The sequence below is a fragment of the Monodon monoceros genome, unplaced genomic scaffold (genome assembly GCF_005190385.1).
Source record: "Monodon monoceros isolate NGI ecotype Baffin Bay Population unplaced genomic scaffold, NGI_Narwhal_1 Super_Scaffold_12, whole genome shotgun sequence".
NCBI classification, from domain to species: domain Eukaryota; kingdom Metazoa; phylum Chordata; class Mammalia; order Artiodactyla; family Monodontidae; genus Monodon; species Monodon monoceros.
In genome coordinates this window covers 167,037,398-167,064,358 of record NW_021703768.1, presented here as the reverse complement: position 1 = coordinate 167,064,358, position 26,961 = coordinate 167,037,398, and the positions used below count along the sequence as shown (strand labels likewise).

The window sequence follows — 26,961 nt, the reverse complement described above, 5'->3', positions numbered from 1 at the left end:
CCCCCCACTCTACCCTTACCGACCTGGGACCTCCCTTTCCAACCCCGCGAGCTCCAGGCTCCCTACCCCGAATCTGGGACCTGGGGCCCCCAGTCGGGTTTCCATACCCTCGCCCACTTCCCTGCACCCTGCTCTCAGCCATGTGCCCCTTCGGCGTCCCCTGAGGCCCCCAGCCCTCGCCCGCTCCTCCCCCCCCATCCTCTGTCTCGGCCCCCACCCGAACTCTGGCCCCGCCCCCCACTGAGCGGTCCCTGAGCCCCGCCTGCTCCCATCTCCAGCCCCCCTTCCTCCCCTGGGGCCTAAAAGTCGCCCTCCCTCCCGCCTCACGCCATCGGCGCGCGGGTCCCACCGGTTTTGGCCCAGCGCTCCCCCTCCCACTTCATCCCGCCTCTTCTGGTCCTCCAGCGCGCGAAGCCTCGGCCCCAGGCTTTGCTGGAGGGAAGACGGAGAAAAAGCCGCAAGGCACAGCGTCCCTGGACCTTACCCTGGCTCAGCTGTCCCCCTCGAGCGGGACCGAGCTGAGGTTCTTTGGGGGCACCCGGGGGCCTCAGTAGGGAGTTCCCGCGTGGGGAGGCTGGGAGAAATGGGCCCCCGTGGGAAAGGGGACGGGGGCTTGCGCGGGTCCCGTATGCGGGGCAGGACAGATTCCCAGGAGGAGAGCGGTAAGGAGGCGCCCCCCGACTCGCTGACACCCCCCCCCACCGAAAAATCCGCTCAGCGGCCCGCGGGTGGGGTGCGCCACGCAGTGACTAATCGCTCGGGCGGCCGCCGCCCGCCGACTCCAGGTAACGCCGGCTGCCCCGAGCGACGCATAGTTTGTCTTCCTTTTTTTTGCGTAGGGATCCTTCTCCGTGTTATTATTTTTGGCCACTGCTTGGGTTTCGGGACCCCTCCAGGCCCGGGCGCATCACCCCCCTCCTCTTGGTCCCCACCCGATTCGGGCGCCCACGATAAAAGGGCTCCTGACCTCCAAGGCCACGGTGGAGGGGGAGCCTGAAATGAGAGTTCCGGGGCCGCCTTCAGCCCGGCTGTTAGAGTCGCAGCCCTGCCCCCAGCCGCGTGCCCTCAGAGGGGAAGGGCTCTAACTCCCCTTTCCAGGGGTTCCCTTAGAGATCTGGACCCTCCGTCTTGGTCCCTAACCAGCTAAGCAGGTAAAAGTGTCTGATTAGGGCTCGGGAGTTCCCATCTCGCTTGCTCACGGCTGCCCTCCACCCCTGCTACTTGGGTCCCCAACTCAGACCACTGTCAGAAAAGAGGATTAAAGGATGGAGTCCGGGGTGCGCCCCTCTAGTCCCCCATTCTGGACGCTGGATGGGCTTGTGAAGGAGAGAGTAAAGCCCTGGCATACTGCACTGTCGTTTACTGGGGCACACCAGGCCTCTCTGCCTCAGTTTCCTCCTCAGCACAGTGGGTGACTCCTAGCCAGCCTAAGGGTTTCTGTGGGAAGTTGCAACGTAGCAGAAGGCTCCACGGTCTAAACACTTAGCATAGTGTCTGGCACCAGGGGCACATTCTTTTGGAGCCTCAGTTTGTCACTTCTGAAAAATGGGGCCATAGTCCCACCTGCCAGGTGGTCCAGAGAGTTAAGTGGAGGTGGCAGTTCTTGGCTGGAATTGTGTTTCCAGGATATATACCACCCCTCCCCCACAACCTCTGTCCTGCAACGTTTGACTCCCTCCTGGAGGACTTCAGGCTTCTGGAGCAAAATCTTGATTATTTTCCTCCCCAGTCTCTGCTCCTCCCCAGTCATTCCCCAGTCTCGGGAAAAGGCTCCCCCATCCACCCAGATGCTCGGGCCAGAGACCTGGAGGTGCGCGTGACAACTCTCTCCTTCGCTCATCCCCTACGTCCAATCCATCAGCAAATCCTGTTGGCTGATTCCAAAACACATCCCCATTCTGAGATTCGGACCCCTTTCCTCCACCCCATCCGGCTCCAGGCCCCACCATCTCCGTCTGGGATGCCGCCCAGCCTCCTCCTAGGCTTCCCGGGTAAATCCCCTTGCCCTTGTCTGTACAGCAGGCAGAAGGAGCTTTTTCTTTCTTTCTTTCTTTCTTTCTTTTTTTTTGCGGTACGCGGGCCTCTCACTGTTGTGGTCTCTCCTGTTGCGGAGCACAGGCTCCGGACGCGCAGGCTCAGCGGCCATGGCTCACGGGCCCAGCGGCTCCGCGGCATGTGGGATCTTCCTGGATTGGGGCATGAACCCGTGTCCCCTGCATCGGCAGGCGGACTCTCAACCACTGCGCCACCAGGGAAGCCCCAGAAGGAGCTTTTAAAAGAAGCAAAGCAGGTCTTTTTTGCCCTGCCACCCTCTCCCCCCTCCTTTTCTCCTCTCTTCTCATCCTCTCTCTTCCTCTCCCTCACTCCACTCCAGCTGCTGCACCCGTTTCTCCCAAACACATAGGCTTGTTTATTATCAGGGGGTCTTTGTACATTTGCTTTTCCCCCTGCAGGGATGCAGTTCCCCCAAATCTTCCACCAGTTAGCACCTTCTCTTCCGTCAGGTCACAGGTCAAGTATTCTCAGAGGGGTCCCCCAACCTTCCCAGGCACCCTCCATCCCCTTCTCCTTTTTAAATTATCCTTGTAACACAGTTCTTCGAACATCATCTTTCTCTTGAGATATTTTCTTTAGACTGTGAGCACCCTGAGAGCCATTAGGACCTCATGCTGGGCCCAGTGAGGGCCACAGGAGAAGAGCTCAGTGAACATTTGCAAAATGAAAGGATGGAGAATTCTCAGTGCCTCAGAGTTAGCAAGAAAGTTCAGTCCCAGTGAATCATGCTGTCTGGGGTCCCAGCCAGGCCCTGGACTTGCTGTGTGACCCAACCTGGTAGCCACCCCTCTCTGGTCCTTACCTGTAGAAGGGTATGGGTTGTTCACCCAGCCCCTCCTTGGAGCATACCCTCTGCCCTCTGGGTGACCTTTACCTCAAACCTTTGACTTCAAGGAAAGTGATTTGGCCTCTAGGTGCACCCTTCCCTGCCCTTGGTTCTCCAGGTGGCTTAACCCCTTCTTCATCAGTCCCACCACCTCTTTGTGCAGGAAGGGGAATGAGCGTTGATGGAACTTCTGACAAATATTGACCCAAGTCCTTGAAGGTGGCTGGGAATGTACTGAGGTGGCAGATGGAGGGAGGGCCCCACATGGGGGAGGGGCTCCTCAGTCTTTGCACCTAAGGATTACCTTGGGGGAGAGCCTCCAGCCCAGCTCCCTGCATAATTCCAGGGCACTGAGGGGGCCCCAGGGAAAGGCAGTGGTAACAGCCCCTTCAGGGTCCCATTGGGAGTGAGGAGGGCACAGAGCTGCCTCTCCCATGTTGAGACCCCTCAGTATGGGATTAGCTGCCTTGTGTTCCAGGCCCGTGTGCCCAGGAAGCAGGGACAGTGAGGGTCTCGCCTGGACGTGGGCTTGGGACAGCAGAACCTAGGTTCAGGACACGTGTGCAAGGGAAGGCGGGGCTTTATCATTTCCACCCTGGAGGTTCAGCCTGGGGAGCTGGGTTGCCTGGGTCCCAAGCTTTGTGCAGTCTATACTTAAAAAAATCCAGCCCCCATAGGCATTGGAGGTGAGATCTCAGGAGTGAAGAGGTGCCTGTGTCTAGGTCAGGGCCAGTGTTTACCGGGCCTCGGAGGCCTGGGTTCCCTGCCTCTCCGCACCCTGGAGAACCTCGGACGTCTGGGTTCCAGGAGGCGCCAGCTATGTTGGGGGTGACAGTTGTGCCCCTTCCCCTCCCCCCACCCACTGTCTGCAAGCCGCCGGCGCCAGGGAGCCGTGCCCGCTCCCCAGGCTGTACCCGGCTTGGGGGTGGGGGTCAGCAGGGTCGTGGCGAGGGCGGCAAGGGATAAAGGGCGCTTGTCCGATGCCCGCCCTGACCTCAGCCGCCGCTTCCCGGACTCCCGGCCCGCCTCTGATTCCCGCCCAGGCCGGCCGCAGCGCCCTCCCCCTCCCCGCCCCCCCCCCCCGCCTGCCGCCCCGGGGGGTAGGAAGTGGGGGGGTGCGAGGGGCGGCGCCGAGTCAACTTTCCCTCTTAAGCCCCGAAGGAATGTCGGCGGATTTCCTGAAACCCGACCCCGGCCGCCCGCCGGCCCGCCTGCCCCTCACCTGGACCTGCTCCCTCGGGAATGGCAGGAGGGGCGCGGGGGCTCACCTGGGGGGCCGGGGTCAAGTCCTCCTTCCGCTCCCGCCCCAGGCGGCCTCTTGCAGCGGAGAAGGGGGTGAGCGGGAGGCAATCAAACCCTCTCACTCCTCTCCAGCGACCTAGGCCAGCGTCTCAACTCCTCCAGCCTCAGTTTCCCCTTCCGCTTTTAAAAAGGTGCGGGTCTCCTTCCTTCCTGTTGTGGTTTAAGAGACGCCTCTTAAGCCCGATTCCCCTGACTCCCCACCTCCTAGTCTTGGCAGGGGTCTGCCCACCTCCCTTGGCTTCCCTCGCTTGTCACCTGGGCCGACCCCCTTTGCCACCCTGATCCTCAATTTCCTCAGCTGTAAATTGGACAACGCTGCCAGTTCTTCCTTATAGGTTGTTACAAGAAAATACTTGGGAAGTGTTTTGTTTGGAATGAATGAAGAACAGTAATTGTGGACGGCTTCAGCGCGCTGGGCTCTGGAATTGACATGTGTGGGCTTGAAACCTGGCTCTGCGGAAGGGTCCTGGGGACTAGGTTTCCCACCTGTGAAACGGGGAACAGTATTGGTCATAACCAATGGCTGTTTCCCAAGGCGCAGGCCTGGCGCGCGGTGGGTTAGATGCGGGGTTCCCTGGCTCTCGCGCAAACCGCAGGCTGGAGGCCCTAGCCGCAGGGTCGCGGCAGCCTAGCCCGGGAGGGGCGGGACGGGGGAGGCCGCGCGGGGATCCAGATGTTCAGGGTCCGCCAGGCACAGCCGCGCCTGATTAAGCCATGTGGGGGCTGGCCGAGGCGCGGAGATGAAAGGGCGGCGGCCGGCCGGGGGAGGGGGCTTGCCAGCCATCACCCCCCCAAGTCCCCTCCTCCTCGGCCGGAACCTACGGCGCCCTCTGACACGCCGACCCCGAGTGGCTGCCGCCCTGTCTGCTGAGGCAGAGGGTGGATGGAAGATGCGCAGGCGGCAGACACCTGCGCGGGGCACGCCAGAGAGAGGGAGGGTGTCATTTTTGCAAGGTCTCAGGCTTAGAGGGGAGCCCTCACTCCCATGCCTGCCGGAGAGGAAGCTAGGGGGACCTCCTAACCCAAGATTCATGGGGCTACACTCTTGTCACCTTGGAGTGCGATGGAAGTCAGAAGTGTTCCTGCTTGTCCCAAGTTTTCCCATGAGAATTAGAAATTTTAGCAGCACCCCATCACCCCTATCAACATCTCTGTGCCGCCTCCCTCTCAGCCCCAGGCCGAGGGGCCCCTAGTCTGGGAGAGCAGGGACCAGATCCCCCAGGTTTGTAGATCAGGGCTGGGTCAGAGGGAGGAGAGGCTGGGGGAGCCCTGGAGGGTCTGGGAGGGCTTCCTAAAGGAGGCAAACTGTGCACACGTTACCGGATCTCTGACTTGGGTACCAAAGTAGATGATGTCACAGACCTTCAGAAGGCCTTCTCTAACACAGCTCTGCGACACTCACGACCCTCCATCTCCACTCTCTGGCTGGGTTCCAGCCACGACCACCGCCCTCCTGTTTCCTTTTCCAACAAGCTCATCCCCTCCTCAGGGCCCTCGCTGTTCCTTCGGCCTCCTCGCGTGGCCAGCTCCAACGTTGCCTATCCGGGAGGCCTTCCTTGATTCCCTGGAGAATAGATCTCTCCCCCATCCTACCACCCTATTTGTTTCCTTTTGGCCCCTAGCGATGGCTGAGATCCCTCGTGCGTGGATACTAGGGAGGTGTCATGGCACCCCCGAGATGGGACACACGGCAGGGGCCACGATCCACCTGCCTCGCCCTGCCCGCACCCTGACGGTGCCGCAGCGCCGCTCCCCCGCCAGTTCTCCGCATCCCCCCCCCCCCCTTCCCAGGCTGCCTCGCTCGGGTGACGTCAGCTAACCGGTCCCCGCCGCCGCCGCCGCATCCTCCGCGCCTGCCAGGAGCCGGCGTCCCCCGCGCTCCTTGCGCCCGGCCTGGCCATGGCTTCGGTCGCCCTGATGCCGCTCCTGTTGCTGCTGCTGCAGCCTCCGCCCGCCACCCCCGCGCCGCCTGCCCGCGACCCCTTCGCCCTGCAGCTCGGGGACACGCAGAGCTGCCAGCTGCGGTGCCGAGACCGCTACCCTAATCCGCAGCCCGCTCAGGTGAAGCGCATGCGGCGCCAGCGGGAGGACCAGAGATCTCTCCAATGGGGGATGGGTTGAGGATGCGATTCCCCCCATTCGGAGCGGGAGACAAGGGTTCCTCGGAGGGGGAAGGGGTCAGGGAAGGGGGCTCTCCAATGGGGGTGGGTCCCTCTGGTGGGGGAAGGGCTGGCGTTCCTTCGATGGTAGTGAGCGCAGGGGTCGGGGGTCCCTCCGATGAGGATGGGGATGTTCCTCCCGCAGGGGAGGGGCCGTGGGGTCCCTCTGATGGGGGAGGGTTTAGGGATGCGGGTCCTTCCGATGAATTCGGTGTTGCTGGAGTCTCTCCAAGCCTGAGGCAGGGAGGAGACTGGGGCTCCTGATGCTGCCTAGAGGGTTCTGGCTCCACACTGCTGCGCAAGGACCCTTGGGGCGTCCAACCCCCACTTTCCTCAGGCCTGACAGTCCCCTTCTCTTCCCCCTCTACCCTAGCAGCTTCCACATCCTCCTCCCTCCCCCCCTCAGAGCTACCAGCCCCCATTCCTATCCTCATGCCCACCCCCTAGTCGGATCCCAATTTTCCCAGGCCTGAAGGGTGACAAAACCTCCTCTGAGCCCCCCCTCCTTCTTGAGGCCTGAGAAGCGCTCCTCCCTGGAGCCTTGGGGGGGACCATTTCCCTCGATCTTCCCCAGTTTTCCAGCCGTTACCCAAACCCAGCAACCTCCGTTGTTTATTCTTTCTCAAGCCCCCTCTCCCTCTCTCCTCATCAGAGCTAAGAGCCCCTGCTAATATGCTTAGCCTCCTCCCCAACTTCATCCCAAACTCCTTAGAAGGTTTGGGGGGGATCAAATCTTCTACCTCCTCACATGAGGGCTTCCAGCGCTGCCCTCCTCCTGCCCCTCCCCTGGCCTGAACCCCACATCTTCGCTTCCAGGAGGAGTTGGAGGAGGACCCCACTGAGTCCCGGAAAGCGAATGCGCATAATAGGGCCGTCCTGATCAGTGCTTGCGAGCGAGGCTGCCGCCTCTTCTCCATCTGCCGATTCGTGGCCAGGAGTTCCAAGCCCAATGCCACACAGGCTGAGTGTGAAGCAGGTAAGGACTGGATGGGTGGGCCAGGGTGGGGAGAGGTGGCCTGGGAAGGGCTGTGCCCCCAGTCACCCTCTCCTGCCTCTTGCAGCCTGTGTGGAGGCCTACGTGAAGGAGACAGAGCAGCAGGCCTGCAGCGAGGGCTGCTGGAGCCAGAATCCAGAGCCGGAGCCCGAAGCTGAGCCTGAGCTGGAGCAGAAGGTGGGCGCCCTCCCACCTGTGGCCCCAGGCCCATCCCCCCTCTCCTCTACCGCCCAAATCTGCACTCATATCCAGCGTCTCTGAAGCTCTCCATTCCATTCGGGGCCTACTGGGTGTCCTTGATTAAGCCATTTCACATCCCAAGGCTCAGTTATCATCTCTGTGACTTCTCCCCTTCCCCTCCCCTGCTGCCACCAAAACAGCCACCGTTTACATTACTTAGCAAGCGTTTGTCCTGGTCCAGGCCTGACCTCAGCCTGTCCTCAATTCCTTGGGCCACCCGGAGGCACCTGAGACAGTGTCATCCTCATTTCATGCCCACAGAGCAACTGGCCAAGGTCACACAGGGCTGTGCAGAGGTGGGATTTAAAGCCAGTGCCACTAGGGCTTGTGACCACCCCTCACCTCCCTCACCTTCAGTGCCACAAGAGCTGACTACTGACCACCTACATGCCAGCTACTGGTCTAATTACGTTCCTCGTGATGAACAAGTGGCCACTCTCATCTGGGGTGGCTCAGAACGGAGGTGCAGGGAGCAGCCTCCCAAGCACACAGGTAGTACCCCTCCCCCCACTCCAGGGAGAAATAATAACTGCTCACCTATCAGGGTCTGTGAGAGAGTCTAGAAAACGCTGCATCAGGGGGAGCTGAGGCACAGGAAATCCTTCATCACAGCCAGAAACGCATGGGCTGGGATTCCCCAGAAAGCCCTTTCCCTCTTCACTCATTTTCCTCCACCCCTTCCAGGCTTTCACTGTTCATAAAAGCACAGTGCACTATCATTTCTTCCTATTCTGAGTTCTCTCCTGATGCTGTCAAAATAAGAACAACGATGGTGATATTTTTAATAATAGTAGCTACTACATATTAGGCACTTGTACCATTGTCTAGCTGAAATCTCATAGCAACCCCACGAGGGAAGAGAATCATCCCCATTTCAGGGCTCGGAGAGGGCAATCCGCTTTCCCAAGGGCACACAGTCAGCCAAATACAGTGCTGAGGTCTGTGTTCATTGTATGAAGCCCTGTTGCCTCAAACCACTTAGTGAATTTTGATCACAATCCATTCTCCCAGCTCCCCTCCCACTGGTTAATGCCCTACATTGGTGACATTTCTGTGCCTTGGGCCTCCCCCTGGCAGAGAAAAGTCCTGGAAGCTCCAAGTGGGGCCCTCTCGCTCCTGGACTTGTTTTCCACCCTCTGCAATGACCTTGTCAACTCGGCGCAGGGCTTCGTCTCCTCCACCTGGACATACTACCTGCAGACTGACAATGGGAAGGTGGTGGTGTTCCAGGTGAGGGCTCTGGCAGGGGCCGCACTAGAGTAGTGGTTGGGTGGTCAGGGTAAGAAGGTGGGATGAGTTGGTTCTTGCCTCATGGGATGCAAAGTCCACAGGAAACAAGCTTCAGGCACAGCTGGATCCAGGGGTTCAGTGTCTCACTCCACTGCTGGACTCTGCTGTCCTTTTTGGTGGCTTTACTCTCAGGCAAGCACATCCCTCCTCACAGCAGGGTGGATGCCTGAGGCTCTAGATGACAACCTCTCTGAGGTTTTAACTAAGCGGATTGGCCATGGTTCAGTCATGTGATAACCTCTCAGCCAATCCCTGTGATTCTATTGGCATGCCTTGGATCACATCCCTACTTGAGGAGCAAGACAAATCAGGGCCCCACATTAGCAGGGAACAGCATCCCTGGTATCACAGCTCACAGCTCCATAGAGGGTGTCCTCTCTATCCCCAGGGGAACTAGGTGCCAGCTGGGCTTGGGACAATGTAACCTGCAGGGGGCACAGAGAGGTGCCTCCTAGGGCCAAGATGGTGCCTTTCTAAAGGGCTTCTCTGTGCTGTATTGTTCCTGGCCCAGACCCAGCCTGTGGTAGAGAGCCTGGGGCACGAGGGGGCCCGTCTGCAGCGAGTGGAGGTGACCTGGCGGGGATCCCACCCTGAGGCCTTGGAGGTGCATGTTGGTAAGGTCCAAGCCTAGACCAGTGTTCCTTCCACAGGTGGCTCCACTGTCACAAGGGGTTCTCCTGACAAATGAACCCTTGAGGATTGGGATTTCCATCTCTCAACTCCTGGGGTTCCTTGGTCCATCTCCCTGGGTTCCATGGTGCATCTCCCAAGTTTCCATGGTCCATCTCCCAGGGTTCCATGGTTCATCTCCCAGGGGTCCATGGTCCATCTTTCAGGGTTCTGATTTATTCCAGGACCCAATGCCCCGTTGCCCCAGGTCCTGGCCTCCTTTCTGTTCTCCATGGCTGCTGTCGCCTCTTGGCGAAGGCCTGGAGGCTGCTGAGAGGTGACCTGTTCTCTCAGACCCTGTAGGCCCCTTGGACAAGGTAAGGAAGGCCAAGATTCGAGTCAAGACCAGCAGCAAGGCCAAGGTGGAGTCCGATGAGCTGCAGGACAACGACTTCCTCAGTTGCATGTCCCGGTGGGTTGCAGAACCTTGGGGATGGTGGAGAGGGGTGGGGCCAGAGGGGAGTGACTATCTGGCCCAACTAGGGCCACTGAGCGTGCCTGCCGGGTGGGGCAGGCGCTCCGGGCTTCCTCGCTGGATCCTGGCCTGCTGCCTCTTTCTTTCCGTGCTGGTGATGCTGTGGCTGAGCTGTTCCACCCTGGTGACCGCACCCGGCCAGCACCTCAAGTTCCAGGTGGGCGGGGCCCACAGGCAGGGGTGGGAGGAGAACTGCTCCCTCATCTGGATAGGGCTGCCCCCTCTCCCGTGGAGGCAGGGACCCCTGACTTGCTGCGTGACATTAGGCAAGTTTCTTCACTCCCTTATGAAATGGGGGAAACAACTCCCACCCTTAGTAGGGGCAACCTCAGGTCAGGGGTAGGAAGGAGCCTTGCCAGGTTGGGGACTCATAGCCCTCGCTCCCTCTTCCTCCCCCTGCAGCCCCTGTCTCTGGAGCAGCACAAGGGCTTTATGGTAGAGCCAGACTGGCCCCTGTACCCTCCCCCGTCGCACGCCTTTGCAGACAATCCCCCGCCCTACAAGCTGAAGCTGGACCTGACCAAGCTGTAGGCCTCCACTGCCAAGTTCAGGAGCTCCTTGGGTCTCACTTGCCCGTTGCCTAGGAGTCCGGGTCAGGGTGGGACGGTCCTTGGGCTCCTCCTCTCCCCAAATTCTTCTTCTCTTCCCAGTCCCGCCCCTCCCCCCTCCCCCCTCCCCCCCCATCCTGGGGTTGCCCTGCCCCTCCTGGGGGGCGGGATCTGACCTTGGTTCCTCCACACCCCGCTTCCCCAGAGCGTGTTACTTTTGTCTTCTATCGTGTAGCTTCTTGAGTATTTCAACCCCAGTTCTGTGCTGCCTTCGCCCTTCCTCCTTTCTCCCCTCTGGGGGGCTGAGGCCACAGGGGAGCCGCTTCGTTCCAGGGCTTCCCCCTTTCTCCCCACCCCACCACCGGAGATGTAGCCTCGTGAGAGGAGGCCCCCCACCCCCAAGAGGGGAGGTGTTGGGTAGCTCCATGCTGGGAGTTGCAGCATGGTGGTCGGGAGGAATAAACCATGATATAAAACCCATCTTGGACTGAGCCTGCTTCTGTTGGTCTTTCCACCTGTCTCTTGGGGACTGGCCTGAACATGGCCATGACCCCTGCCCACCAGGCCCTTTCTGAGATGGGGGAGGTGAACTTCGGGAACTCCCCGTGGCTTGAGTGGTGAGAACCAGCTGACACCTGGAAGGACAGCCCCTCTGCTACCCAGCGCACATCACATTCCTAACTAGGGGTGACTCTGGATAAGCGGCTTGTGCCACCTGCCTGGCCCAGGTGGGTCAGTGCCCCTTCCTGGGCCTCCACGTGGCTCCTGTGAAATGGACAGGTCACATCTTGAAGAGGACATTTGTTAATTTTGTCACCACCTGGCTTCCATCCGCCTTTCTTTTTGGGATGGAGCTCTGCCCCGTTGGGGGCAGTCTCAGGGTCCTGTCCACAGGTTCTCTCCCCTTCCTTACCCAAGAGGTCCAGACTTGGCATTCTTTCCTGCACTTTGCATTCAAGAGGAGTCTTGTAGGACAGGAACAGCCCACCCTGATGAGGCCACAGCCATGGCACTCCATCCTTCCTGTCCATTCTGCAGACTCCCCAAGATCCTCCCAGTAAATCTTTTGGTTAAGTAGGCTAGAGTTGTTTCTGTTGCTGGCAACCAGAGATTCTTGGCTGGTGGGGGCCGCATCTTCTGGGAAGAGTTTGGGATGAGGGACATGGTGGTCAATGTGGCACAGATTTCCAAGGTCTGATGGAGGCCTGTGGGTGATGGGTGACTGGTTGGGGGAAGGTGAGTTAGAGCGAGCTGAGTGGGGCTGATTATCTGCCCTACCACCCTTCACCCTGCCCTGTGTCCTGGGAGGTTGATTCACTTGGGCCCTCAGCCTCTGCTAGAGTCAGCCGGGGGGCCACCAGCAGGAGGTGGAAGGAAGGAGGAGTGAGAAGTTGGGGGTTTCTCTCCCTGCATCCTCCAACCCAATGCCACAACTCCACCAAATGAGCCTTCAGCCTGGGCGTGTTAACAGCTCCCCACTGTTGCCCATCCTGTGTGCTGCACCACCCCATGTCAGTTACCCAGCCCTGCTGCACCTTTGTAAATATCCCCTTTATTACTGCTCTCCTGAATCTTCCATTCTGACTGGCTCCTGCCTGCTGCCAGGACCCTGCCTGATATCATGAGCATCAGGATTCAACATAAAGACAATTTAGGCCCCTGAGTACATTTCTGGGCCCAGTGTAGGGTTTCAGAGCAGCCCCCGGAACGTCACCAGGAAATAAGACCTGGGCAGAGGTGAGAAGTGATGGCAGGCCAGCGCTGCCCAGCAGAACATTGTGTGATGACGGAAACGTTCTGTCTGCGCCACCCGCAGCCACATGGTGTTGCACAGCCCTGGCTAGTGGGACTCAAGGACTGTTTCCTGGTTCTTTAGTTTGAGTTGATGTACATTTAAGGTTTTTCCTCTATTTTTTCGTGGTGGTAAAAAATATGCATCACATAAAATTTGCCATTTTAGCCAGTTTTTAAGAGTACAATTCAGGGGCATTAGGTACATCTGCAATGTTGTGCAATTATCACCATTATCTATTTAAATGATTACCCTAATTCTGGGGTCTAGTGCTGCCATGAGGAGCCCAAATATCCACATGAACCCACAAGGACCCCCATGACTTGGCCCAATTAGCATCTCCAACCGCTTCTACAGAGGCTTTGTCCCTTGCTGACATGGGTTCTTTCTGGATCCCTCGACCCTACCTTGTTCCTTCCAGCCCCAGGGCCTTTACACTTGCATCTCCCTCTGCCAGCAACACCCTCGAAGCCCTGTTCTACCAAAGCTCTCAACAAAAAGGGCTCCTCCTCAAACAAAGACATCCCCACCACCCCAGACTCGGCCAGCATCCCCTGTTATACCCATGTTCAGCTCCCCGTTCATCTTCCCTGTGCTTACCACATTTACAGTCGATTAATAATTATTTGCTTCAATGTCAGCCTCGTTTAACATAATTTTATGAGCTCCAGGAAGGCAGCTCCCTAGGGTCTCACATGTGAACTGGCATGGAGCAGGTGACCAGTAATTATTTTTGCTTGGGTGTCTCCCTGTTTCCCTCTCAGACCCCAGAAGCAGCCTCACCTAGTCACGTCCATTCTCTACACAAGTCTGACCTTGTCCCTCTCCTACAAGCTCCCTGTTGCCCTCGGACACCACCTAATTTCCTCTGCTTACCTTTTCTTTTTTTTTTTTTTAACTTGTGGCATGCGGGATGTTTTTTGTTTTTGTTGTGGCATGTGAACTCTTAGTTGCGGCATGCACGTGAGAGTCTTACCCACTGGACCACCAGGGAAGTACCTCCTCTGCTTACCTTTTAAGGGCTTTTAATCCTCACCAAGCTGGCAGCCACCACCTCTTATGTTCCTCCAAACTTTTAGTCTGAAGACATAAGGGACATCAATGTTCCAGCCTCCAGACCTTTGCTATAGTTGCTCCCTCTGCTCAGAACACCATCATAGACTTGGTAGGAATCTACCTGTCACCTTGTCACCCTCATCTTCCTTTCTAACAGAACTCTGGTTTGGTTTGATCAAAGCTATGTGGCTCAGGGGAAGTTGAGCAGCATGACCCAAGCTTCCTCTGGTATTGGTGGGATTTATTGGGAGAGAGACATGCCCTGTTAAGTGGGGTTGTTGAGCTGGGAGAATGTCAGTCCGAAGCTAGAGGGATGGAAAGAGACAGCATCTTCATGCCTTTGCTGGAAGTCCTGGACCAGGCTGTGCCTGAAGCCATCTTGTCCTTGATTTTTTAGCTTAAGCCAGTTTGTGTTGGGTTCCTTGGAACTGAAAAGTTGTCACTGATCCCGGTCTCTTTGTCCTCCCTCCCCTCTCTCAAGACTGAGCTGCAAGGGCAGAGAGCTTTGTTTGTATGCTGCTGAGTGTCTAGTGCATTAAATCTTTTTTTTTTTTTTTTTGGCCTTGCTTCATGGCTTACAGGATCTTAGGTCCCGGACCAGGGATTGAACCAGAGTCCCTGGCAGTGAGAGCATGAAGTCCTAACCACAGGATCACTGGGGAATTCCCTAGTGCATTAATTATTTTTTTTTAATTTATTAATTAATTTATTTTTGGCTGCACTGGGTCTTCATTGCTGCGCACAGGCTTTCTCTAGTTGCGGCGAGCAGGGGCTACTCTTGGTTGCGGTGCGTGGGCTTCTCATTGCGGTGGCTCTAGGCACGTGGGCTTCAGTAGCGTGGCACCCAATCTCAGTAGTTGTGGCTCGTGGGCTCCAGAGTGCAGGCTCAGCAGTTGTGGCGCACGGGCATAGCTGCTCTGCGGCGTGTGGGATATTCCCGGACCAGGGCTCGAACCTGCGTCCCCTGCATTGGTAGGCAGATTCTTAACCACTACGCCACTAGGGAAGTCCCTAGTGCATTAGTTCTTGAAACCCCGGTGAACAGCCCAGGGTTGGGCCCAGATCCGATTCCTCATAGTTGTGGAATGCGTAACGCCATTTGGTGCGGGTAGAAACTGTGAGCCCTGTAGATGTGTGGAGGTGAGAGAGGATTCCCTTCCAAGCTGGTGGTGACTGATGGCTGCCTGAAAGAGGTGGCAGCTGAACTGGGCTTTGAAGGATGGGTAGAATCCGGGGAGAAGGGAGGGTGTCACAGGTGCATGGGTATGCGTGTTGAAGGCGTGTGTGTACATTCAGAGAAAAGTAATACCTACTCACATAACCTGCCGTTCTGAGGGCTTCACTGGAGAAGGGGCCTCAAGTGCCAAGTGAAGACTCTTCTGGAGTCTTAGGAGAGAGGGAGCCCTTCACCTCCATCAGAGGCTCCTCCCAGGGGCAGGGGTCCACAGAGCTTACCCACAGATAAGTCCTGACTTGCTGCAGCTCTCTGAGCCTCAGTTTCCTCGTCTGTCCCCAGCCCTCCCCCCAGCTCCGCAAGGCATCTGGGATGCCACCCTCTCTGCCGCTCCCTCCGCCTTCCTCTCGTACCCCAGTGCAGGCCTGGTGGAAGGTGGGTGGGTGGCTGGTGTCATGGCAACAAGCAGGAGCGCCCATGTGTCTGGGTAGTGAGGGTTGCCATGGCAACCTGCGGTCCTGGTTCCCTGGCGACAGGCCTGAGTTCTGGGCCTAGGGGTGGGAAGGGAGGGAGGGAGGCGTCCCTGGAGACACTCTGCAAGATCTTGGAGGGAAGAATGGGGACTCATGCCTCTCTCTTCTGTGAGGGGGGCAGGTGCAGGCCAGATCCCAGCTGAGGATTGCTTAAGTCCCTGCTTGGGGCCAGGTGTGAGCCCAACAGGGAAACTGAAGTCTCCAGGGGTCCTGTATCACGTGATGCTGCCCACCACCCCCTTCACACCCAGTCCCACCAGGTTCCTGTGGCTCCTACAGTCCCCACACAGTCTGTTCCCTCTGGCTGGAAGACTCTGATCTCTTCCTAGCCAACTTTTCAGCCCGAATGTCTCTCCTTGATCTCATGGCTCAGCCCAGCCCCCCTAAATCACTACGCCCCAGCTCAAGCCTCTATCATGTTGAAAATTAAGTTATTGCTTCTTTGCTTGTGTGATGATTGGTTTAATAAATGATGCGACACTGTAGCAGTCTCGGTCACAGCTGTGTCCCACACATTGAGGAGGCTGCTCTCAATACCTCTTTGTCAACACGCTCCCTCCTAGCTCCAAGCCTTGCCCATGTCAACCCAGCCAATGTGGTCTCACCTCTGTTCCTCAGGCTCTTTCAGGCACCTGGCTTGATCCATACACATTACCTCCACCTGGAATATTCTGGAACATTCTGGGCCCTTCCACAATGTTCTGGAATGTCCCAGAACACCCTAGAACATTCTGTCTCCTGCTTTATTAAAGCTGGGACATCACCTCCTCAAAGGGGCTCTCCCCAACCTTCTGGTTAAAGCAGTCCTTACCCGCTCGGTCACTCTCAGCCCATTGCCTTCATGGCAATTATCACATCTGGAAAGATCTTGGCCATTGATTGGTTTATATGTCTCAGGTTTGTCCTTCCCATTAGAATATACATTCCAGAATATTCTGGAACATGAAGGACGGGGATCGGGTCTCATGTGCTTACAGTTGAATCCCTATCCCCTGGTGCATAGCAGGTGCACAATAAGTGCTTGTTGATTGAATGGAGAGAGGGGGTGATGAGACCAGGAGGTGGGGATGAGCTCCAGGGTAGGCAGCTCTCACACTATCCTGCTGGAACCTTGGGTGAATTACTTACCTCTCTGAGCCCCAGGTTTTTTCTTTTCAATCCAATGTAACTTACAAACAGCAAGGTGCACCCATTTTTACTGTGCAGCCCAATGAATGGTAACATTCCTGTGACCCAAATACAGAGTACCCACCAGCCCCCAGGGGCTTCCTTGTGCCCCCTTCCAGTCACTTCCCAGAGGCAGCCCCACATCTGACTTCTGTCCCCTTGGCTCCATCCGACCTGCTTTTTTTAAAAAAATTAATTAATTAATTCATTTATTTTTGGCTGCATTGGGTCTTCCTTGCTGCGCACGGGCTTTCTCTAGTTGCGGCGAGCCTGGGCTAGTCTTCGTAGTGGTACACTGACTTCCCATTGCGGTGGCTTTTCTTGTTGCGGAGCACGGGCTCTAGATGCACGGACTTCAGTAGTTGTGGCATGCGGGCTCCAGAGCGCAGGCTCAGTAGTTGTGGCACACAGGCTTAGCTGCTCCGCGGCATGTAGGATATTCCCGGACTAGGGCTCGAACCCATGTCCCCTGCACTGGCAGGCGGATTCCCAACCACTGTGCACCAGGGAAGCCCCGACCTGTTTTTTTGTTTTGTTTTGTTTTTGTTTTTTTTGCCACGCCATGCAGCTTGCAGGATCTCAGTTCCCCTACCAAGGATTGAACCTGGGCCACGGCAGTGAACGCACCGGAATCTCAACTACTAGGCCACCAGGGAACTCCCTATTTTTGTTTAATAAGTCAGCTTTAATGAGGCAAACTTTACATTTAATAATACAACCATGTTAAGTGCTCAATGAATTTTGACAAATGTAATCCCCCCTGTTGCCCCATAATCAAGATATAGGACATTTCCATCACCCCAAGGCCCCGTGTCCCTTTGTGGTCACTGATTTGCCTCCCTGATGATCCCCACCAGGTGGCCCCCTGGCCCAACCTCTGTCACCACAGTTTAGTGTGGCCTGTTTGTGAATTTCAGGTAAATGGAATCACAACGCGTGTCCTTTTTGTTTCTTTTGCTTAGTGTCGGTGAGATCCCTCGTGGGATACATGTAGCAGTGGGTCATTCTTTTTCCTGGCTGCATAGTATTCCACCACTGAACACGTCGTTGTCTGTTTATCCATCAACCTGTTGATGAACCTTTGGGCTGTTTCCAGTTTGGGGCTGCTATGACCATTTATGTTTACATATTTTGGTGAATCCCTGTCCTCCTTTCTGTTGGAGGGATACCTGTAGTGGGTTGAGTGGTGCCCCAAATCCCCCCCAATTCATGTCTACCTGGAACCTCAGAATGTGACCTTGTTTGGAAATAGGGTCTTTGCAGATGGAATTTAGCTAAGAATCCAGATCAAACTGGATTAAGGTGGGCCCCAAATCCAGTAAGAGTGTCTTGGTTAGGGACAGAAATGAATATGCAGAGAGACACAAGAAGAAGGCCATGTGAAGATAGAGGCAGAGATTGGAGTGGTATAGCTGCAAGTCAAGGGATGACAAAAATGGCAGACGACACCAGAAGCTGGGAAGAGGCGTGATTCTCCCTCGGAGCCCTCAGAAGGAACCAACCCTGCCAACCTCTTGTTTTGGACTTCTGGCCTCTTGAACTGTGAGAGAGTAAATTTCTATTTTAAACCATTCGTTTGTGGTCATTTGTTGTGGCAGCCCCGGGACACTCGTAAAATGCCCAAGGCTGGAATTGCTAGGCCACAGAGTGTACAAATACTCCCTTTTAGCAAATATTGCCAAACGGCTGTCCCAAGTGGTTGCACCAGTTGACATTCCCACCAGATGAGCGTAAGAGCCATCACTTTTCCATCTCTAAAATGGGGACACTAATAACCGTTCAGAGGTGTGGTGAGAATACACGAGAATGCACAGTTCTGGGCATTGAAAACACTCTGTAAATGGTAACTTAAAAAAAAAATTGCAGAGAAGGTGCAAACTCGGCTCCATCTGTCTTCAATGTTGGGTTTTTCTGCTCTTCCCTAGAAGAAGTCACACACAGGGAGCTCGGGCTGGGGACCCTCTCCCCCTGTAGGAGAAGCCAGTGGGGGCTGGGTTCTGGGGTGATAGTGCGGACACTGGGAGGCCCAAGAGAGCTGCAAGGCTGGAAGCAACGAAGGAAAGCCAGAGCAGAGCCAGCACAAGGAAATATTATTCATTCACCGACAGATTTGCTGCCAGTCAGTGCTGGATTCAAGAGGCTGGAAACCTGGCAAGGACCCAATCTGGACACAGGCTAGGCAGCCAGACTAGGCAGAGGGGAAATGGGATCTCTGCTGAGCAGCCAGGAAGGCTTCCTGGAGGAAGAGACCTGTGGTGGGTTCGAAGAACATGGGAGGGTGCACGAGACCACACTGACCAGCCTTTCTGCCGTGCCAGAAGTCTGAAATCAAAGTGTCGGCAGCTGTGCGCCCTCTGGAGGCTCTAGAGGAGGATCCTTCCCTGCCTCGTCCAACTTCTGGTGGCTCCAGGCATTCCTTGGCTTGTGGCCACATCCCTCCAATCTCTGCCTCTATCTTCACATGGCCTTCCCTCTGTTTGGATTTACCTCTTCTTCTAGGGACACAAGTCATTGGATTTAGCTCCCTCACCCAATCCAGGATAATCTCATCTCGAGATCCTTACCTTAATTATATCTGCAAAGACCCTTATCCCAAAAAAGGTCATATTTCGAGGTTCCAGGTGGACATGTCTTTGGGGGGACACCATTCGCTCCAGTACAGTGAGGGTGTTTGTTCAATCTCTTTTCAGCGAGACTGTTCTCCTGGGGGTACGGCTGTCCAGGCTTGTCTGGAGCATGTACTCCGTGCCCATCACAGGGTGTGGGGCATAGGAAGCTGTCAAGAAGTGCTCATTGAATGCCTGAAGAAAAGGAGGAGAGGAAGTCAGCATGGGGTGCTGGAGAGGGCATAGCCTCGGAGTCGGAGATTGGGGGCTCCATTTCCTGCTCCTGAGCCTTGGCAGGACGCTTCCACTCTCTGAGTCTCACTTTCCCCACTTTGCAAGGTTGTTGTGAGGATGAGGGTCAAAGTCTGGAGGTCACTGAGTACCCAGTATGATCTTAGGAGGTATAGCTATGGTGGTGGGCCGGGAGGGTGACCCAGGCAGGAAACGTTCTAGACAGCAGGTAAAGTTAGAGAAGGTGGACCCGGTGCAGATCTGACTTCAAGGGGGCGCTACAGTGAGGCCGGCTGGGGTGACAGCGAGAGAGCAAGATAAAGGGCAACTATGTTTATTTGTCACTGAGCCCCGCTCACAATCCTGGAAGGAAGTGGTCTCTATGCCCCTCCCCTTTTTTTTCCCCACTGAAGTGAGATTCACATAATGCAAAATTAACCTTTTTTTTGCCTTGCTGCGCAGCTTGAGGGATATCAGTTCCCCGACGAGGGATTGAACCCAGGCCCTTGGCAGTGAAGCACCAGATCCTAACCACTAGGCCACCAGGGAACTCCCTAAAATTAACTATTTTAAAGTGAACAATTCAGTGACATTTAGTACATTCACGATATTGTGCAACCATCACCTCTGTTTAGTTCAGAACATTTCCATTTTTCCCGAAATGAAGCCCTGTTCCCATTAGCAGCCACTCCCCACCCCCCTCCCCCAGCCCCTGGCAACCACCAGTCTGCTTTCTGTCTCTAAGGATTTGCCTGTTTTGGACATTTCATATAAATGGAATCATACAAAAGGTGACCTTTTGTGTCTGGCTTCTTTCACTCGGCATATTTTCTAGGTTCTTCCACGTTATAGCATGTGTCAGAGCTTCATTCCTTCTCATGGCTGAGTAATAGTCCATTGTATGAATGGACCACATTTTGCTTATCCATTCGTCACTTGATGGACACTTGGGCTGTTTCCTCCTTTTGGCGGTCGTGACTAATGCTGCTGTGAACATGTGTGCATGTGTATTTGTTTAAACACCCGATTTCACGTCCCTTGGGTGTACGCCAATTTTAAAGATGAGAAAACTGAGGCTGAGAGGGGATGAGTCAGCTGTGAAGAGTGTAGATTTGAAACGAGGTGAGATTTGGATCTGGCTTGAGGCTGGGCTCTGCCGGACACTCACATGTGACTTTGGTCCTGGGGAGCTACCAGCACCCCTGGCTCATAGGAAGAAGCCTCTGGGAGGACATGTCACAACACTTGGCCCATAGTGGCTACTATGTTATTAATAGTAACAACGGAGGAAGCTGGGATTCCTCCCCTCGCCCAGAGCCCACTTCCACTGGGGATCAGTTACTGGGGCCTCCTTTGCCCACCCTGCATGAGGTTTCCTGGGGTTGGCTCACCTCTAAGCAGCAGTCCTGGCCCTGCCTGGCTGTGGACTGGCGTCTGCCCCCAGTGCTCCAACTGAGGTGGGGCTCCCCAGAGCTGTCTCTGTCTCAGCCTCCCAGACGGCCCACTCCTTAAGGCGCAGAGCCCAAAGCCATTGCTGTGTAACTGCAGGAGCCCCTCTCCATCTCTGCACTTGACCTTCTCTGCTGTTCAGGTTCCGGCCATTGAGCATCTGTGGAGGCAGCAGTGGGAGGAAGAAATGCAGAATTGGTGACTGTTTGCTTGGGGCGAGTTAGCAGCCCATGGTGCTTACACTGTGGGCATCTGAGTGTCAGGCTCACAGCCTTTTTGGAGAAAGGGGGACTAATTCTTTTCCTTCTTTTTTTTTTAAAATTTATTTTATTTTTGGCTGCGTTGGGTCTTCGTTGCTGTGCACAGTCTTTCTTTAGTTGTGGCAAGCAGGGGCTACTCTTTGTTGCAGTGCGTGGGCTTCTCATGGTGGTGGCTTCTCATTGCGGAACACAGGCTCTAGGCATATGGGCTTCAGTAGTTGTGGCGTGTGGGCTCAGTAGTTGTGGTTTGCGGGCTCTAGAGTGCAGGCTCAGTAGTTGTGGCCCATGGGCCTAGCTGCTCCGCGGCATGGGCTCGAACCCGTGTCCCCTGCATTGGCAGGTGGATTCTTAACCACTGCTCCACCAGGGAAGCCCAGGACTAATTCTTACCAAGGGAAGGATTGAGTCCATTCGCATTTCACATATATGGAAATTGAGAACCCAGAGAACCTAAGAGTTCTTTTTCAGCCAAGAGTCACATTGATTTGTTCATGCATCGTGTATTTACTTAACATTCTGGGTGCTGCCCAGGGCTCTGTGGAGGAAGAAAACAGAGTCCCCATCCCTTGAGGAGATGACAGAGGATAAGGAAGAAAAGAAAATGCAGGGAATTCCCGGGTGGTCCAGTGGTTAGGACTCTGCGCTTTCACTGCTGAGGGCCCGGGTTCAATCCCTGATTGGGGAACTAAGATCCTGCAAGCGATGCACGCCATGAGGCCAAAAAACAAGAAAAGAAAAGAAAAGAAAATGCAAGACAGTTCCTCAAAAAATTCCTTATAGAGCTAACCTGTGATCCAGCAATTCCACTCCTAGGTATGTGCCCCCCCAAAAGTGAACACAGAGACTCTGACAGATGCTTGTATACGCATGTTCACAGCAACACTAGTCACAATCGCCAAGAGAGGAACAACCCAAATGTCCATCAGTGGATGAATGAATAAACAAAACGTGGTCCATCCATACTGTGGAATTTTTTTTTTTTTTTGGCCATGCCACACAGCATGTGGGATCTTAGTTCCCCGATCAGGGATTGAACCCACACCCCCGGTAGTGGAATTGCAGTGTCTTAACCACTGGACTGCCAGGGAAATCCCCATACTATGGCATATTACCCAGTCATAAAAAGAAATGAAGCACTGACACATGCTACAATGTGGATGAACCTCAAAAGCATTATGCTGAATAAAATAAAACAAGCAGGACCCAGGAGGACACATGTCATTCCATTTATATGAAATGTTCAGAATAGGTAAATCCATAGGGACAGAAAACAGATTAGTGATCGCCAGGGGCTGAGGGAGTGGGAACAGAGAGTGACAGCTAACGGGGATGGGGTTTCCTTTTGGGGTGATGGAAATGTTTTGGAATTAGATAGAGGTGCTGATTGCATGACGTCATGAATGCACTGAATGCCATTGAATTGTACACTTTACAATGGTGAATTTTACGGCATGGGAATTATATCTCCATTTTAAAACAAGGAAACCTAAAATGCAGAGTTTGTTAGATAGAAAAATCAAGCAGGGCTGAGGGTCCAAGAGTGAGTGTGGGAGAGGGGAAATGCCCACAGCTGGCATGGAGCTAGGATCTACTACCTGAGTGGCCCTGAGCACTGTACATTGTTTATTTTATCCGGGCTTCTGCTCTGTCCCACAAGGACATTTTGAAGATGGGAAAACTGATGTGTAGAGCTGGAGCAACCCACTCAAGGCCTCGAGGCTCATAAGAAGTTGATGCACAACTAAGGGTAATAGCAAAGATTGTGAGAATTTATTTGATGGTGACCTCTCTAGTTTATAGAGAAGCAGAAAGAGGCGCCCGAGTGTCAGCAGCTTGCTCTGAGACCACTCAATGGTGAAGGGCAGACAGGGTGGATGAGGCCCCAGGGTGAGGATGTAGGAAAGCAAGGCATCTCCTATCCTCCAGGCCTCAATTTCCTCCTCTGTAACACCTGGAGGTTATAAGGAGGCCTCCCAGCTCCAACCTGGGGCAGTGAGCCCCACAGCTGGTCTGGAGCGGGGAGCAGGTGGTGAGGCCTTTGCCTCTGGGAGAGCTGTGCCAGCTGTGGGCCAGATGGTGGCCAGGCCTGCAGACGCTGTCTGCCATGTCCCTGCCTGTGCGTTCTGCCATACCATAGGTCATCATTATTGGATGACTGTGTGCAGTAACCTTCCTGGGTCCTCTCTGTCCCCACCTGCCCGTGATGCATTCCAGGTATTGCAGCCCATTGGGCTCAGGCCAAGAACCCTGGGGGGGATCCCTGGCCTCGCTCTGCCTGCCCCCCGACATCCTATCTGCTGTATCACCTGTTGGCTCCACCTGCAAAGTACATCCTGGCAAGGATCGCCTCCCATTCCTCCCTGGCCACCACCATGGGATGAGCACCATCTTTTGGCCAGGAAATCTTGCCTCCTAAGTAATGTCTCTAAGTCAAGATATTGCCTCCAACTGTCAGTGTTGGTTATACTCCCTCTGCTCACTAGCCCCCCCCCCATTTCACACAGGGAAAATGCCTCCACAGTGGTCCACAAGGCCCTCCATGACCTAGACCACCCCTCGTGGCTGCCCACCTCATCTTCTCCTTCCCTCTCCCTCTCCCTCACTTTCCCCCACCAGGCAAGACTGCAGGCATGCTACCTCAGGGCCTTTGCACTGGCTGTCCTGTGCTATGTGATCTTGAAGTAACTAGTGTGTCCACAGACCATGCGTCTGCAGTGTGCTACCTGTAAGCACGCAACCAGGGGCCCAGTGAACCTCTTCTTGCTTATCTTTGACTATGTGTCTGACATGTGGGTCAAATCTGTGTGTTTATGAAGTGTGGGTGCATATGGATGCCATTGCCTACAGCTGTATGTGTCCGGCGTGTGAGCTGAAGGTCTCTGCTGAGCGGGGTTTGATGCCTGCATGTGGTTCATCCGGAACAAAGGCTCAAGTGGCAGGCAGACCACAGGCAGGTGAGGGGATGTGTGCAGAGCTAGCCGGAACGTGAGCTGCTCATGCTTTCACACATTCAATATTTATCGAGCGCTTATTGTGTGCTGGAGGAGTTAGCAGGGCCCTTCAGCACCTGGTATCTATCAACTTCCAGTGTCCTGAGCATTTTACACAAATGATTGAGTACCTACTGTGTACCCGACCCTCTGCTGGAGATGGATCAGTTGCGTCTGGTTCTACCTGAAGGAGCCCACCCAGGGAGGCCCCTTGCTTCCTCCTCTGGGCCCTCCAGCCCCATGTCCACCCCCTTTCCCCAGCGCTGACTGCAGGAAGGCTCTGAGCCCCATTTGGACCCTTGGACCCTGTCTGAGTCTGCACAAGGGAGGGTTTTCCAACTCAGAAGGTGAAAGAATAAATGGGTTCAAGGCTGGAGAGAAAATCCTGGAAGCTTGGACCCTTCCAGGGTGAAGATTCTAGGCGTTCAGTGGGTTGGGGGTGGGGTGGGGGGTGGCCTCAAAGGCTCTGGAAACTTTACCTTCTTGGCTCTGGGCTCCATGGGGTCCAGAAAGGAGGAGAGGAAAGGGAGGCAAGAAGGAAGAAGAAAGGGAAACAGATGCAGGACTTCGCGCCCTGGCTGAAGACAGGGGTGTTTGCGGCACTGGAGCTGGGAGGTCCAAGGGGGTTGGGTCTGGTGGAATGGACTTTGGGGGTGTAAGTGTGGGTTTGAAGGGTCTGTGGGCAAGGATTTGGGGGAGTGGAGTTGGGATTTGAGCGGAGGATGGGGGAGGTAACTTGAGGGCAGGGGTTTGGGGGTATGGGAACCACAACCGAGGGTGAAGCAGGAGGTTTGGGGATCTGAGGGCAGATGTTGGAATTTGAAGGTGGAGGTTCTTGGATGGGAGACAGGAGGCTCTGGGAAGATGGGGGAGGGCTGGGACCCAAAGATGGGTTGGAAGTCTGAGGCCTGGGCACCAGGTGAGTTCCTGAGTCTGAGGGAGGTCTTGGCGAGGGAGTGACCCTGGAAGGAGAGAGGGGGGTTTCTCAGATTTCTTCGACCAGTTTCTCCATGTCCTTCCTCTCATCTCGGCTCGGCTCCGCCGCTCCCCTTTCCCACAGCCAACCCCGCTCCTGAAGTGCAGCACTAAACGGTCGGGCTGCCCCTACTCCTAGCTGCGTCCCACCCTCGCCTCATTCCTCGCCCCCCCAGGCCACGCCCCCACACGCACAGGTTTCCTTTGCCCAGTCTCTCCCAGACAGGTCCCTCCCCTTACTCGGGCCACGTCCCTCCGTAGACTATGCCCCCCCGCCCCTTGTCCCTGTCCCACCAGTCTCCTGTCCCTCCTCAGACCCACGACCGTGCCTCGTCCCAGACTCCGCCCGTCTCCCCAGGCCCCACCCCCCTCCTCCTGCTGAACCGGCACTTGCCTTTGCCCTCCCCCGCGCATCCGCAGACCCCGCTCCCTCGCGGCCCAGGACCTGCTTCCTCCTCAGACCCGGCCCCGCCCCTCGCCTAGGGCCCCGCCCCTCCGCAGAGCAGGCCCCGCCCCACCCCCGGAGACTTAGTCTCTCGGGCCGGCGCGCGCGGTTCCCGTCACTAGCACGCGCGGTGGCGGCGGCGGGAAGATGGCGGCGTCCGGTGGCAGTGGTGGCGCTGGTGGCGGCGGCTTCCGCGCGGGCCCGGGCCCCGAGCGCCCTAACAGGTGAGAACCAGCCCGCAGGGTGGGCCTGCACCTGCCCCGGGACTGGAGTGACCTAAGGGGAGTCCTGGAGGAGTGGCCTGGGCAGGCTCGAGGATTTTTACGGGGGCTGCGGACTTTAGGTGGCTATGGAGTACTGAGGGGACTGAGGGCTGTTCACGGGTCATCCGAAGGCGGATTGGGGGCCCCAAGGGCCTCCAGGCGTCTGCATGCGGCCCTAGGGGCCTGAGAGGGCTTTGAGGGGTGTGGAGATCTGAAAGGAAACCCAGGGGCTCCTGACTGTGATGTGGCCATGGGGGAACTGGGGATGCCAAGGGGTCTGGGAGGCAGGGAGGTCCTGAGCAGGGGCTATAGGAAGTCTTGAGGTTGTTGAGGCTGTCTGGGCGACTCTGAGGAGGGGCTGAGGGGAATTTGGAGGGCTGAGGCCCACGGCTTCTTGGAGGGTGCTGAAGGACCCTGAGGTTCCTAAAGGTGGTCCTGAGGACATGCTGAGGGGACCTGGGAGGGGTGAGGACTGTAGAAGGTTGGGAGTAGGAGGCTCAAGTGAACCCAAGGGCCTGAAAGAGGCCTGAGGGACCAGGGAGAACCTGAGAGAGGGAGCTGAGGGGCCCTGGGGGTCCCAGTGAGTCCTGATTGGCAGGGAGAGGTCTTGGGGTCCCAGGGGTCCTGGGGGGCTAGAATGGGTCTTGGGAAGCCTGAAGATGGTGAGAGAGCACTGAAGGTTTAAAAAATACATGAGAAGGGTCCGACCTTGTGGCTCCTCCCTCCAAGCCCCATGGGTTGTAAATCCCATTCACCCCCAGGAAAAGAACTTGAAGCATGGTCTTGCCCTCAGATCATGGTGGAAGAATTCACCCCTTTTGGTCTGAGAGAGGCCCCCTTTCCCTTTGGACAAGTCCTGAGACTGGTTGTTTGAACCGCAGAATTGGCATAGCAATTGAAGGTATTTTTATGCATTGTTCTGGGTTCTCAGAGGGAAAGGGGGGATCTTAGGATGTAAGACCTCCCTCCCTCTTCCCATTGCACAAGGCCAGAGTAATCTAGACCTTCTCATCCCAGTCCCCCAGGACAGTCTGCTACCCTCGGTGACCAAGGAAGAAATTCGGACTTTTTCTTGCTGGTGAGCTTATGGGGAGCAAATAATTTCCATCAGTTTGATAAATGATGAAATGGTTAATACTCGTGTGCCTCAGAAAGGCCTGAGGGTCCGGGTGCATGAGTTGGGCTTTGGAGGCCTGTAGTGGGGAGCAGAGAGAGATCAGGGGATTTGGGAAGACATGCAGGGGGTAGAGTGGACAGGATTTGGTGACCGGTAGGAGGTGGCATGTAAGGGACAGTGAACCCTAGTCCCTGCTTTGAGCCCTGGCTAGGGATAACCTGGGGCAAGAATGAGGTATAATTCGTTACATGCTATACAATTCACTCATTTTAGCTGAACAGTTCACTGAGTTTTTTGGAGTTTTTTGTTTTTTTTGCTGCACCGGGTCTTAGTTGCGGCACACAG

The 26,961-nt window shown here is 55.8% G+C and overlaps 2 protein-coding genes across 4 annotated transcripts in view; both read left to right on the top strand.

The window, feature by feature from the left end:
- The first annotated feature begins 6,029 nt into the window (after positions 1-6,029).
- On the top strand, positions 6,030-11,036 carry TMEM59L (transmembrane protein 59 like). Of its 2 annotated transcripts, none has more exons than XM_029218023.1 (8): positions 6,030-6,244; positions 7,159-7,318; positions 7,404-7,513; positions 8,654-8,806; positions 9,378-9,480; positions 9,830-9,947; positions 10,050-10,167; positions 10,413-11,036. In XM_029218023.1, exons 1-8 carry the CDS (start codon positions 6,083-6,085, stop codon positions 10,539-10,541), a joined length of 1,053 nt encoding a protein of 350 aa, XP_029073856.1. In that variant the 5' UTR covers positions 6,030-6,082; the 3' UTR covers positions 10,542-11,036. The 2 variants fall into 2 exon arrangements, with proteins under 2 accessions (XP_029073856.1, XP_029073857.1); XM_029218024.1 differs by having other exon boundaries at positions 6,035-6,244; positions 8,741-8,806; positions 10,413-10,668.
- Positions 11,037-25,290: 14,254 nt separating this feature from the next.
- Positions 25,291-26,961, top strand: part of KLHL26 (kelch like family member 26) — a 30,223-nt gene continuing 28,552 nt past the window's right edge. Inside the window, exon 1 of one of the 2 annotated variants that reach the window (XM_029217528.1) lies at positions 25,291-25,460. In XM_029217528.1, coding sequence (XP_029073361.1) covers positions 25,384-25,460 — 77 coding nt within the window. In that variant the 5' untranslated portion in view covers positions 25,291-25,383. The remainder of the gene's footprint in view (positions 25,461-26,961) is intronic. The other variant, XM_029217529.1, reaches the window with a different exon arrangement.

Bases quoted from the DNA above. Each gene is read 5' to 3' on its own strand.
- TMEM59L (XM_029218023.1), top strand. From the start codon at position 6,083: ATGGCTTCGGTCGCCCTGATGCCGCTCCTGTTGCTGCTGCTGCAGCCT. The intron at 7,319-7,403 runs GTAAGGACTGGA...TGCCTCTTGCAG, and splicing joins ACAGGCTGAGTGTGAAGCAG to CCTGTGTGGAGGCCTACGTG. The intron at 9,948-10,049 runs GTGGGTTGCAGA...CGGGTGGGGCAG, and splicing joins TTCCTCAGTTGCATGTCCCG to GCGCTCCGGGCTTCCTCGCT.